The following is a 14097-nucleotide window of genomic DNA, read 5'->3' as shown; positions in this document are numbered from 1 at the left end:
TTTTGTTTTTCATTTTCAAAGGCTTGGATCTTGAAATCAGCAATGGCGAGTAAGGACATGTTTGTCCTGATCTTCAGTGCTAGACTAAGACTCCCAAGATTTAGCATTGAAGTCCTTCATTCCGACAGCCACCAGAGTTTTTAATGCATGACTGTGCCTCACTGCATCACTGAGCACAGGGTGACAGTACAATCTTCCTGGACTTTTACTTTTAAACCAACATTGTAAAATTTTACACTTTACTGTACACTTACTGTATATTTCTGTATATTTTTACTATTTTATATTAGAATGTATATACATAACATAGGAAATAAAATAAATAAGATAAGATAATCCTTTATTGATCCCCTTGGTGAAATTCGGGTGTCAAAGCAGCATGGGGGGGGGGATACAGGGGGGGGATGCATAGCTTCACAGTCCTATATACACTATAGGTACACTTAAAGTATAGATAAAAATACAATATAATATTAAAAAAAAAAAGTACAACACAAGATAGTCCAGTGATGAGAGTCCAGTGATATTAGTCTCTAGTGCAAAATACAAGATAGTCAGTGCGGTGATGCGAGTCTCTAGTTCTCACGTCCCGAGTTGTGACAGTGATAGTTCTGGCAGCAGATCCGGCCGCTCGAGCCCTCTGTTGTAGAGCCTGATGGCTGCCGGTATAAAGGACCGGCCAAGGCCGTATTTTATTCTTAGGCTTATTTTTATTCTTATTTCGTGACTTTGTTTTTGTCTACCTAAATGTTTACTGTGAGCGATCTGTAGTGCCACATTTCCCTCAGGATGAATAAAGTATTTCTATTCTATTGTGTGTGTCAGAATGCCTCACGTGGTGGAAGAAGGTGGTCCTGATGTAGTCCAGGTGGCCCAGCAGGGTGAAGAGGCATCGTCTCAGCTTGTAGTTCCACACCTGGCCAGCAGAGACAGAGCACTGCTTATTAGAGGACGTCACACACACAGCCACATGCTGCTGTTCATCACCAGGGATACACAAATATTCACTTTTAACATTTAATCCCTCTTATACAGTGAAGAAAATATGGGGACACATTTCTCTTTGTGCATATATGTATGCAATGAATGGGTATTTGTAAGTGGAAGATCTAAATTGAAAGCGTTCTCGTTCATTCAATCCTTTATTTATTCTCGAAAAGACAATTGAGGTCCCCCTCATTTTCAATGTCGTCGAGACTTTACAGACATTTCAATGCACACATTTCTACAATATAACAAAAATAAATATTAATAACCATCTATATAGTACTTTTCACACATGGACCACAGTCCAGAGTGCCCCACAGCAAAGGCATAAAATCAGCACATAATTGACAGAATAAAAAACAATGCATAAATTGCAAACATAATAGGTATCAGGACAATAAAAGTAGTGCAATGTAAACGTGCAGACTTAAAGGGGAACCATCTTATAAATTGCATTTTTGAGTGTTTAGCATTGTTTCCTAGCTATGTGAACTTATATTAATATGATCTATGTCTCTAATTCTCATATTGGCGCATTCTTCCAATTCTCCTCTCACAATATTCACCCTCACTGAACTGAGTCATCTGAAAATGTGATGATTTGTGATGTCAGAGAGACACCGCTGCATGATAATGTGGCTGTGTGGCATCAGGTACATGATGAGCTGCACACAGTGGTTGGAGCCCAGGCTCAAAACGGCTTAAGATCTTGAGGTAGAAAAATGCTGTTTTTGAGGACTTGATTAGAAATACAAAACAATGAATAAAAAAAAGAAAAATATTACAGAGGTGTTCCATAGACTCACAGAAATTGTGTAAAAGTGCCCAAATAGTGAAAGAAATAGTAAAATAGTTCCCCTTTAAGAAAATAATAGATACGTTTGTTGTAAATTCCCCATTATTTGTTATGCTGTGTATTGTTATTTCCAGTCAGGCACTTCTTTGATGGCCCAGGGGTCCTATTATTTATAGTCTGGCATCTCTCTGGACAGCCCAGGGGTCCTAATGGGTTTAAATACAGCGGCCATCTTGCCGCCCATGTGTTCCATTGCTGTCTGCTTTCCCAGTGAGAGTGCGTTCATGAACTAAAACACCACTCACTCAATCTTTGATTGCTCCATCCAGCCCTACGACCTGGATGGAAGCACTCTTGAGATATCACTCAACAACAGAATCCTTAATAAAATACGAAAGGACTGTTCTGTGTCTGCGTCCGCTCTCTGACCGGGGTGTGCCGTTCTGGATGAAGTGGCTCCAGCAAACCTTGCAAACAAACATTATATCTTCAATAACGTTATTAGCTGGAAGACTATTACTCACTCAAGAAATACATGTTTATCTACTAGTACTGTATGTGAATCATGTTTGTTCATACACAACTAGAAAATATTTCAATACCCATATACCCAATCATATATTTAAATATAAGTGTGCGATTGTGAATGTAGTCTTACCTTGATTTTGTAGTCATCTCCTCCAGATACAAAAAGAGGCTGCTGCTTGTGGAAATCAATTCCTCTAACAGGGCCTTTGGAACAGAGACACATTACATTAATTACCATCAACCTAAGTACAATGAAGTAAAAATGCTGACAATGAGGTACAAGGTGCAAATTAGGTATGGATGTAGTGCAAATCTCTTTAATAAATAGATATGATGTAGTGTTAAAGGGGAACGATCTTATAAATGGCCTTTTTCAGTGTTTAGCATTGTTTCCTAGCTATGTGGACTTATATTAATAGGATCTATATTAGGGCTGGGCGATATGACGATATTATATAAATATCGGGTACAGTTCATTAACGATACACTTTAAACGTATCGTGGATATCGTGATGTTTTGCCCAAGAGGATTGTGTCGCGTCAATCTGTCCACACGTTACTCGTTCATATCTCAGCCCGTGCTGAGATATGCCCATTCCGCGGTCTGTTAATAAAGTTTTCAATCAGACAGATATATGGAAAGGCTTTTATTATAACATTCGTTGTAGTAAAATCATTATGCCTCATTTAGTCATCCTGTGGAGCACTGGTCTCCTACTCGACGGCCGCGGGGAGCTAACGTTAGTAGCTTTGTGTTGTTCAGCACACAGGACATTCAGGAAGTCAAAAACGAATAGCGCTTGCCGATTGGTGCTAAGAACAGCAGGGCGGGTGCAAGCGGTGTGATGTCATTGGCAGACTCGACTGTCAATCAAAATGATTATGTTTTCCGTCAGAATGAATGAATGAAAACTGTATTAAAAGGTTGCAGAATGGGTACAATACAGTACAGGAGGATGAAGACCAGAAAAAGACTTTCGGCTTTTTTACATAAGGGTCCTCCATTTTCATTTCATTGATTGATTGATTGAAAACTTTATTAACAGATTGCAGAATGGGTACAATACAGTACAGCTCAATACACACAATTGTTAAGGGGATGCAGACCAGAGAAAGACTTTCGTCTTGTTTACATCAGGGTCCCCCATTTTCAATTAATCAGGACATATATGACATACATGACATACAGATAGTCAGTACTGCTACATCTATACATTTATGACATACCAGATTTGCAAATACAGTACCGTTTGTGATACAGAAAGAGTCAGGAAAAGGGAGTATATACATTTGACGTAGAAACTGTACATTGGAGGAGGTTGGGTGGGGGGGGGTTGGGTACACTGGGATATTGACAACCATACTGGGTAATCTACATTGGAGGTGGTTGGGGGGGGGGCACACTGTATATACAAGCAAAACTGTACATTGAGGGGGGGGGGGGGACACTGTACAAACAAACAAAATTGTACATTGGACTATTGACAAAACCATACTAGGTAAATGACTGTACATTGGAGGGGGTTGGGTTAGGATATTTACAGGGGCCAGTGTTGAATTGCAGTCTCCCGTAGGTGTCCCTTGAGAGAGGTTTTGAAAGTGGGTAGTGATCCACATTCCTTTACAGCTTTGGGTAGGGCGTTCCACATTGATGTGGCATAATTGCGAAACGTGTTTAGTCCCTTATTTGAGCCGAATCTGGGTTTAACATGATTTGTGGAGCTCCCTCTGGTGTTGTGATCGTGGTATTCACTGACCTTTGGGAAGTATTTTGACATGTACATGGGTACCTTGGTCGTGTAGTGTATCTTGTAGACCAGGCCCATTGCAAGTTGCTGTACTCTGTCGTCTACTCTAAGCCATCCTAGGTTGTCAAAGTGGGCAGGGGTGAGGTGGGTTCTAGGAGTAAGGTCAAGCAGTAGTCTGACCAGTTTGTTTTGAGATGTTTGTAATTTTGTTTTTAGCGCCTTTGAGGTGCTTTGGTACCATGAGGTGCAAGCATAGTCGTAGTACCCCTGAATGAGTGCTCCTGCCAGAGTCTTCAGGGTATTCTTGTTTACCAGAGAGGAGATCCGGTACAAGAATCGAGTTCGTTGGTTGACTTTTTTTATTACATTGGATGCCATTTTGTCACAGGAGAGATTAGCCTCTAGGATGGAACCCAGGTAGGTAATTTCATCTTTCCTTGTGACAATATTGTCACCCACTGTAACTGAGAAGCCGTCGGTCTTGCTGAGTTTGTTATTTGAACCGAAGAGAATGGACTCTGTTTTGCCCATGTGTAATGATAGTTTGTTATCAGCGAGCCATATGCAGATTCTGCCTAGTTCCGAGCTGAGGGTTTTTTCAACCTGTAACTTGTTCTTGTCAGAGACCAGCAGGGCTGAGTCGTCCGCAAACAGGAACAAGTTGCAGTCACAAGCTGACGACATGTCATTTGCATAAATTAGGAACAGTAGCGGTCCTAGTATGCTTCCTTGTGGAACACCACAGCTCACTGTGAGGGGGGGGGATAGGGTACCGTTTACCTCCACCATCTGTTCCCTCCCCTCAAGGTAGGATTGCATCCAGCTCACTGATAGACTATCAAAATCAATTGCTTTTAGCTTGTCAATCAGAATGGAGTGATTGACCGTGTCAAAGGCCTTTTGTAGGTCCAGCATGACCATGCCGCAGTATTTGCCTGCGTCCACCTCTTGTTTGATGTGGTCATTCAAATAGAGAAGGCATGTGTCAGTGGAGTGGGATGTTCTGAAGCCAGATTGGAATTCGTAGATTAGATTTTTTTCCGCTAGGTACTTTTCGACCTGTTCGTAGACTATTTTTTCCATGACTTTCGAGATGGAGGTGAGAATAGAAACAGGGCAGTAGTTGCCTGGGTCTAATTTGCTGCCCTTTTTGTGCAGAGGGGTCACCCTCGCAATTTTGAAGTCCTTGGGGACGTGTCCCTGTTTTATGGAGAGGTTTATTATGTGTGTGATGATTGGGGTGATGGCGGCTGCTGAGTCTCTGAGGAATTTGGAAGGGATGTTGTCGTGGCCAGTGGCCTTGTTAGGTTGGAGGGCGCTCAGTTTATTGAGTACCTCATCTGTTGTTACCATTTCCAGCTTGAAGTCGTCCTTGCGGACCCCTAGGTTTTTGTAGTAAGCTACTATGTGTTCTACCCCATAACGCCCTGAGTGGGAGGGTAGTTTGTTTACCAGTGTTGTGGCTATGTTTGTGAAGAAAATGTTTAAGTAATTGGCTACATCCAGCTTGTCTGTGATGAGCGTGTTGTCCGTTTTTATGTTTATGTTTGAGAATCTGGTTTTAAGTTTTTTACTGCATCCTAGTTGATTATTGAGTAATTTCCAATTTTCATCAAAACATTTAGAGACATGCATATATACAGTAGTTTCATAAAAATGCTAAAAACTTTATTAACATATTGCAGAATGGGTACAGTACAGCTCAATACATACAATTGTTAAGGGGATGCAGACCAGAGAAAGACTTTAGTCTTGTTTACATCAGGGTCCCCCATTTTCAATTAATCATATTTCATATCTAAATCATATAATATCTCATATGCAATATATAATCTAATAATCTAAATCTAATATAAAAATGCATGGGTATTTTATTTTGTCTTTAATGTTAGCTTGCAAACTCAAATACTGTCTTGGTAAGCCTCATAATGAATTGTTTGGGGTAAAAAAGAAAAACATTGTGATGTGTATCGTGTATCGCCGAAAGGTCAGAAAATATCGTGATATCATATTTAGGCCATATCGCCCAGCCCTAATCTATATCTCTAATTCTCATATTGGCGCATTCTTCCAATTCTCCTCTCACAATATTCACCCTCACTGAACTGAGTCATCTGAAAATGTGCATATCTGTGATGTCAGAGATTTCTCAGCTGCATAATAATGTGGCAGTTGGCACCAGGCCACACAGTGGTTGGAGCCCAGCCTCAAAACGGCTTAAGATCTTGAGGTAGAAAAATGCTGTTTTTGAGTACTTGATTAGAAATACAAAACAATGATTTTTTTTTTTGAAAAAAAATCTTACAGGTGTTCCATAGACTCACAGGAATTGTGTAAAAGTGCCCAAATAGTGAAAGAAATAGTAAAATAGTTCCCCTTTAAAGTGTCTAAAGTGAGTGTTAAGGTGAGTGTTTGTTTAAAGTGAGTGTGTGTGTGTGCATGTGTGGATCATGCGAATCCATCTCCACATACATACACACTGAAGAACTTCACATGAAATGGATTTCTGAAACCGTGTCAACATTCTCATTTGCTTACCATCGTGCTCGTCAAACTTATCGATCAGTGTGCACATCCGGTAGTCCCACAGCTGGATCACACCATTGTGCAAACTGGCAAGGATCCATGGTCTCTTGGGGTGGAAGCTCAGTCCTAATAACAACAACATTGACTTGATGATTTGCTTAGTCTAACTCCAATAAAAAAAAACAATGACACCTATATGTAATTGATATCTGGAAGGTAAACTAATACAAATATATATAAATAATATTAATAAAAACATTTGAGTTCTCTTAGCTAGGCTGCAAAGCTACCAAGCAGTGTGTCTTCTACGCAACGTCACTGACCTGATTGAAACTTTATTAACAGATTGCAGAATGGGTACAGTACAGTACAGCTCAATATACACACAATTGTTAAGGGGATGCAGACCAGAGAAAGACTTTCGTCTTGTTTACATCAGGGTCCCCCATTTGCAATTCATCATAACATATATGACATACAGATAGACAGTACTGTTTGTGATACAAAAAGAGTCCAGAAAAGAGAGTATATAAATTTGACGTAGAAACTGTACATTGGAGGAGGTTGGGTAGGTGGGGTGGGGGGGATAGGAGCAAGCAAAACGACCTAACTACACAACACACGGAATAAACATGAAGTTAGCGTTATTGTAATGATAACAAGTAACTTATGTAATAAAAAAAAAATTATAACGTTGCAGTGAATTAGCATAGTTGCGTTTCGTAATGGAGCTATAGCTGGAGATAGCGAGCATTAGCTTACCTTTGACACGGGCCGACTTCGTTTCAAATTTGGTCAACATCGTGTCTCCCAGGCGATGCTGCGCGTTGTTGGATCAATGAATGGCAACAATAAGACACGGCGCCAACAAAACATGAACAACTTAATGTTTGTAACTCAGATACTAGGCTGGCTAGCCTGGTAGGTTATCTTCCTGACACGTAGACTCGACTGTAGTGTCTGTCTTCCTGGTTTGGACAATAAAGTTCTGCTTGTTTCAATCTGACGCAGAAAGCTCCACGGAGGAGTAGGGTCCAGCTGCAGCGCCGGATAATCCTCTCACTGGGCAAGCCTGTGGCAGCCACGAACCTGCGCTGTTTTAAGTGAGGCGAGCGTGTGTTATCGGCAGGCATGCGTTCTTCATGGGACGGGGTTAACCCCAGATAAGTACTCGCTATTTGCATATCAATAGCGCCGGTCGTCAGGTATACATTCAGGTGTACATTCACACCTAACTTGTTGTGAATGACATGTGTTAACTTACATTCCATTCGTAGAGGCAATTAGGCACTGTCTTTAGTCTGTGCTCAAGCGAGGGGACATTAAATGCGCATTCGCGGGAGCGTGCGCAAGAGCCGGGAGCGCGCGTGCACGTGGCGCCATTAGGTGCGTGCAACCCAGGCATGCGTTCTTCATGGGACGGGGTTGCACTCCGTGCCACCCCATGATAAGTACTCGCTATTTGCATATCAATAGCGCCGGTCGTCAGGTGTGTTAAATACGCTCTCAGATACATTCACACCCAACCTGTTGTGAAGACATGTGTTACATTCCATTCGTAGAGGCAATCAGGCACTGTCTCCAGTCTGCGCTCAAGCGAGGGGACATTAAATGCGCATTTGCGGGAGCGCGCGCACACGCCGGGAGCGAGCGTGCACGTGGTGCGTGCAACCCCCGATGATTTTAATAACGCACCACTGGTGCAACCCCAGATGATTTCAATAACGCACCACTGGTTATCGGATTGATTGATTGATTGATTGATTGATTGAAAATGTTATTAATGTCCGCCTTGTTTCGAACTGGTTATGCTTAGGCCCTCTTTCGAAGTCGGTTATGCTTAGAGTTTATCTTTAGAGCAGGGCGAGACCACCAGCCCTGATTCCAAACTCGAAGCATAACCGACTTCGAAAGAGGGCCTAAGCATAACCAGTTCGAAACAAGGCGGACATTAATAAAATGTTCAATCAAATTGAATCAATCCAATAACACACGCTCACTTAAAACCAGTGTTGCGTTCCTCATATCAACACTGATTGCACGCACACTAAAGACGCCACATGCACACGCGCTCCCGGCCTCCTGCGCATGCGCATAAATGTGCCCTCGCTTAAGCACAGACTAAAGATGATGCCTAATTGCCTCTACGAATGGAATGTAACACATTTCATTCACAAGTTCTGTGTGAATGTATCTGAGAACGTATTTAACACACCTGAGGACCGGCGCTATTGATATGCAAAGTAGCCCAGGTGGGTACTTAGGCGAGCTGGCGAGTGCAGCGCATTCAGTGGCGTAACTCTCTCTCTCAATGTGTGCGGGGGACAGATTTGGGGGCGTGGCGAGTGACGTCGATGGGGGAGTTAGGGCCCCCCCCCCCCCTCTACCTAGAGTTTTTTTTTTTTTTTTTTTTTTAATACCAGGGGTGCAATACCGCATTTTCCCAGGCGGTGGCGCCATTTCTCCATGTAAACGACACACTGAGCTCATACAGAAACAAGTATTGTTGTGACAAATAATAAACAAATTTGAAAGGTTTATGGTGAAAGAACATTTATTATATGGTGCTTCAATTAGCAATTATGAACACAGTAATACAAGATATGCATGATAAAAAAAAAGACATGCTAAGTTCCTGAGAAACACTACTATACAATATACAATTTTAGCTCTTAATGTATCTATCACCTTTATCTATCACCAATCACTTTTAATCAAATTTAATTACCGGTACAAAACGTTAACATAAATCACTCTTATGCACTGGTACATAAGTTATATAACAAACCTGTTTAATAAAACTCTAACCCTTATGGTCATGCCTGCATCGATTGTGCAATAATCCAATACTAAAATACCTGAGAGGGCACTGGTTCCTGTAGACTACTATACAATTTTAACTCTGTCATTATTATACTTAATGTATCTAAACTATATTATACAAGAGCCACATCTGTTCTTTCCTTAAAGTGACTTTTTATATACCTCATTCCTTTAAAGTGACTTCTCCATTATTTAAATTGACATTTTCACATTTAAACTCATCCAATGCTTCCAAAGACATGTTGTCTCCGATCATGGGCAGAGATGAATTCCTCACAGAGTTCTCTCATGTCAAAGGCATCAACTCTTTCTTGATGTATATGACAAACTGCCACACTGTTAAACCTTTTCTGCTTCATGGAGTTGCGAAGCCAGGTCGCGTGTTGCTTATTAACAGCGGAACAGTGCAAAAATGCTTCCGCTTTCGTCACCGCACGCCACTACGGTAATGCGCCTTTCTTTTCACCCCGCTTAGACAAATGCATATGGCATTTCCGCGTACATTGCAACGAATCACTTGGAACCTCGGCTGTCTTTAACTATGAGTGAACACAACGCAACATTGTAACGTTAGCGAACCTCGGCTGTCTTTAACTATGAGTGAACACAACGCAACATTGTAACGTTAACGTGTACTTTACTATGGAATATAGTATATTATCGCGACGCGTCGTCAGACTAAACAGTGTTGTGAACACAACACATTGTAACGTTAACGTGTACTTCGCGACGCGTCGTCAGACTAAACAGTGTTGTGAACACAACACATTGTAACGTTAACGTGTACTTTACTATGGAATATCAGAAGAAACTATACTCAACCTCGGCTGTCTTTAACTATGAATGAACACAACACTCTAACTCACCATGTTTAGATAATAAAGTACTCAACCTCTACTTGTCTACTGTCTGACTGAACACAACACTCTAACTAACTTACCATGTTTAGATAATGAAGTACTCAACCTCTACTGTATTTAACTATGAGTGAACACAACACTCTAACTTACCATCTTTAGATAATGAAGTACTCAACCTCTACTGTATTTAACTATGAGTGAACACAACACTCTAACTTACCATCTTTAGATATTAAAGTACTCAACCTCTACAGTCTTTAACTATGAGTGAACACAACACTCTAACTTACCATCTTTAGATAATGAAGTACTCAACCTCTACTGTATTTAACTATGAGTGAACACAACACTCTTAACTTACCATCTTTAGATATTAAAGTACTCAACCTCTACAGTCTTTCATGTTAGCTCAGTAGTGCTCAATCAATCAATCATAACAGTAGGAGTGATCGCCTGCTGCGTCCATCACGTGTACATGGTGATTAACCAAATTGAACCAAAGCGTGTTAATATGTGTCGAACCAAGCGGGGATCTCATGCGCATGCGCGTGCGGCGCGAGCACCTCACCTCGCGAGCACGCCGGTGCACGCACCTGGGCGAGCACGCCGGTGCACGCACCTGGGCGAAGGAAAAGGAAAGGCGCATTACCGTAGTGGCGTGCGGTGACGAATGCGGAAGCATTTTTGCACTGTTCCGCTGTTAATAAGCAACACGCAGCCAGGTCTTCAACCTCCGGAGTCCGCTGAAACTCCTCTCAGCTTCAGCAGAGGATGTGGGAACAACCAGCAATAGCCTCACAAGGACTAGGCGACAGCGTAGCAAAACTTAGTTTACTTTGAAGAAGTAGCTTTCTCCTCTTGGGCGACGGATTTTAACACACACCTTGGGCGACGGATTTTAACACACACCTCGGCTGACGACCCGAGCTATTATTATGCAAAGACAAGTACTTTAGCGAGTGGGTACTTGGCCCGTGCAGGGCAAGAATGCGACCCCCATCTACTGCTCTTTGCATAATAATAGGACAGGTAGTCAGACTCAGCTCTTTGGACGGTAAAACGTGGGAGGTACAATAACTGCATTCTGAAAACATGCAGGGGACACTTTCCGATGTCCCCGGCGTCAGTTACGCCCCTGAGCGCATTCCTGTGTGCGCGCGCATGCCGTGCACATCCGTGCGTGCACGCGATTCTGCTCACAAAACTTTGGCTGCACTGCGTGCAACTCCGTCCCATGAGGAACGCATCATCACTGCTTAAAACAGCGCAGGTTCGTGGCTGCCACAGGCTTGCCCACTGAGAGGATTCTCCAGCGCTGCAGCTGGACCCTATTGCCACGGAGCGGCTCAAGTTGTCGCAGATAGAAATGGAACACATAGAGCTGAACTGGGGGGGGGGTTCGGCTGTGCACACACTCAGTCCTGATCTGTATTATACATTTCTGTTCTCGGTTTTAATAGGCGTGTTCGAGATGGATTTCGGTTCGCCTCGAAAGTAGAAGAGAGTAGCCGAGTGAAGCCGGGGAAGGAGTTAAAAAGGCGGACACTTCCGATTTCACGAGAGCCTCTCGCCTAGTCTCGCATGGCAGATACGCTTTCACGTCACCACACACACATTACACACCTGTCCAGCTATTAATGCGATGGCCGTGTGCAAAATTAGATCAGATTCAAATACAGCACACCATACTGCTATAGTGGAATATACTATTCATATACCATAATGTATACCATCTTGTTGCGCGCTCCTGGCCGCACGCACACACAACACACTGCTGAATAATTCTGTTTTGCATCAATATATATATGTATACTGTGTATATTGAGGCAAAACAGAATTATATATACAGTATTGAGGCAAAACAGACGACGCATGTGTGTGTGTGTCTGACAGCTTGAAGTTTATCATGATGATATGATGATAACGCATAACATAATAAAGTTTTCAATCAATCAATCAAACGTCTCATAACTCCCTGGCTGTCACGTGGCTGGTGACTGATAACTTTTCTGAGCCAATAGGCGCTTTGCGCGACCATAGCAAGTCGCTTCCCACGCGAGAGGTACTGTGGCGCCTCGCTCTGAAGGCTGTGCGTGGCTCGCTCCCGCGAGAGTTCCGCGCCTCGTCTCGTCAGATTTTCAGAGCAAGTCGGACAACATTCTAACCGTCATGCAACGCGCTTGGCGAGGCCATAGTAAAACCTGCGCAGATCTGCGTCTGCCTATCCCATCTCGAACATGCCTAATGTGAAGCGAACAGTGTTCCCACAGCAGGGCCACTGTCACAAGAAGGAATTGTTATCACCCCATTTTAGAGGTTTGACAGTCTGGGTCCGTGTAATACGAGGTGTTTTCCTATTTCCGTTTGAAACCAAAATCGAAATACGGAGCTGATTTTCGTATTTTGGTGTCAGAATCAAATGGGGAAAAAGGAGTAAAAAATGGGCAGATTTTGGTCCGTGTAAGTTTTGATAGTTCGTTTTTAGTTTTTGATGTGAAGAATAGGAGAAGGGAACCACGTGACAAGTACGTTTTTCAATGTAAAAGCCATGCACGATCTAACGATAATGAATATGTATAACGTCATGAATAAAATACATAAATACATGATCTATACCAGGGTAACATTATTTATGATACATACATTTTTTGTTTTGTGCATTTCATTTAGACATGATCTTTTATGTGAAGTAATAGCCTAATAATATGGAAATAGTCTGTGTGGTCTGTCCCAAATAGTGTTGTCTAACTCAGTGGTCGGCAATAGGCGGCTCGCAGGCCGAAATAGGTCTGCCAGCAATAATATCTAGCAATAATGTTCTAGAATGTTCTATTATGACCAGTGATGCCAGTAACTAGTTACTCTAATCTGATTACTTTTTCAGTAAATAGTAATCTAACTTACTTACTTTTTACAAGCCAGTAATCTGATTACAGTTACTTTTCCAAGTGGCTGTGTGTTACTATTTAGTTACTATCTCATAATGCTGATGATAAGAGAGCCAGGGGTACAGTCAGCTAGACCGGAGATGGGACGTGCGCTCGCGCATGCATGCACACAGCCACACACATGCTTATGTAGCTGGTCTAAGGCCACCCTCTTGAATGTCGTCGTGCATGTGAAGTGAAGGGACAGTTGTGGCCCATTCATTGTTTATTTCTCCTGGGAGCAAAACAAACAAGAAGAATATGGCATTACTTCTTGTCCACTAGGTGGCTCCAGTTCACAGGCTGCAATGAGGGAAATATGTCACACTGTCAGGACGAGGCCTACACAACCTGCTCATCCATACTACTAACTCAATCAGCATGTGTCATACAAGAGATCGTCACCACAGTTAAATTCCTTTACAAAAAGTGCACAACTGTTCATTATTGCTTAGATACCATTACATACACCCCGGTTCATTTGCCCGGCAACTTATTTACAATAGTAAACCATCAATACGTTCTTTTAAACCAAAGATATGTTTTAGAAATACTGAGCAACTCCTACCTCTTCCTCATTCAGGCCAGACTGAACGGGAAGAGGCGCGCACCAAAGTAAATACGTCACTTCGGGAGGAAGTGACGATTTCAAAATAAAAGACTTTGAGAATAAAAATAATAATAATAATAAATTAAAATAAAACGTGAGGGAGGGATTCTTTGTGGAATACATAACAGTATATTTTATATATACCTGCTACATACTCCCCCCCTGAATTCCACTAAAATCCTGAACGACAGACATGACACACACTAACAGGGACCTCCAACACACGTCAGAACCGGCACGGGTTTACATGAAGAAACATATCCTCAGAATCAGCTAGAAGCTACCTGTCAAA

General features: G+C 42.2%; 1 protein-coding gene across 1 annotated transcript in view; it reads right to left on the bottom strand.

Moving 5' to 3' along the window:
- copa (COPI coat complex subunit alpha) overlaps positions 1-7548 on the bottom strand; it is a 151578-nt gene extending 144030 nt beyond the window's left edge. The window contains exons 1-4 of the mRNA XM_084327315.1: positions 7348-7548; positions 6598-6711; positions 2442-2515; positions 836-916 (exon numbers count right to left, since the gene is read on the bottom strand). Coding sequence (XP_084183441.1) covers positions 836-916; positions 2442-2515; positions 6598-6711; positions 7348-7387 — 309 coding nt within the window. The 5' untranslated portion in view covers positions 7388-7548. The remainder of the gene's footprint in view (positions 1-835; positions 917-2441; positions 2516-6597; positions 6712-7347) is intronic.
- Between the last annotated feature and the right edge of the window lie 6549 nt (positions 7549-14097).

Source organism: Notolepis coatsorum (assembly GCF_963971535.1).
Source record: "Notolepis coatsorum genome assembly, chromosome: 13".
In the NCBI taxonomy this organism is placed as follows: Eukaryota; Metazoa; Chordata; class Actinopteri; order Aulopiformes; family Paralepididae; genus Notolepis; species Notolepis coatsorum.
This window is presented reverse-complemented; position numbering and strand designations above follow the sequence as displayed.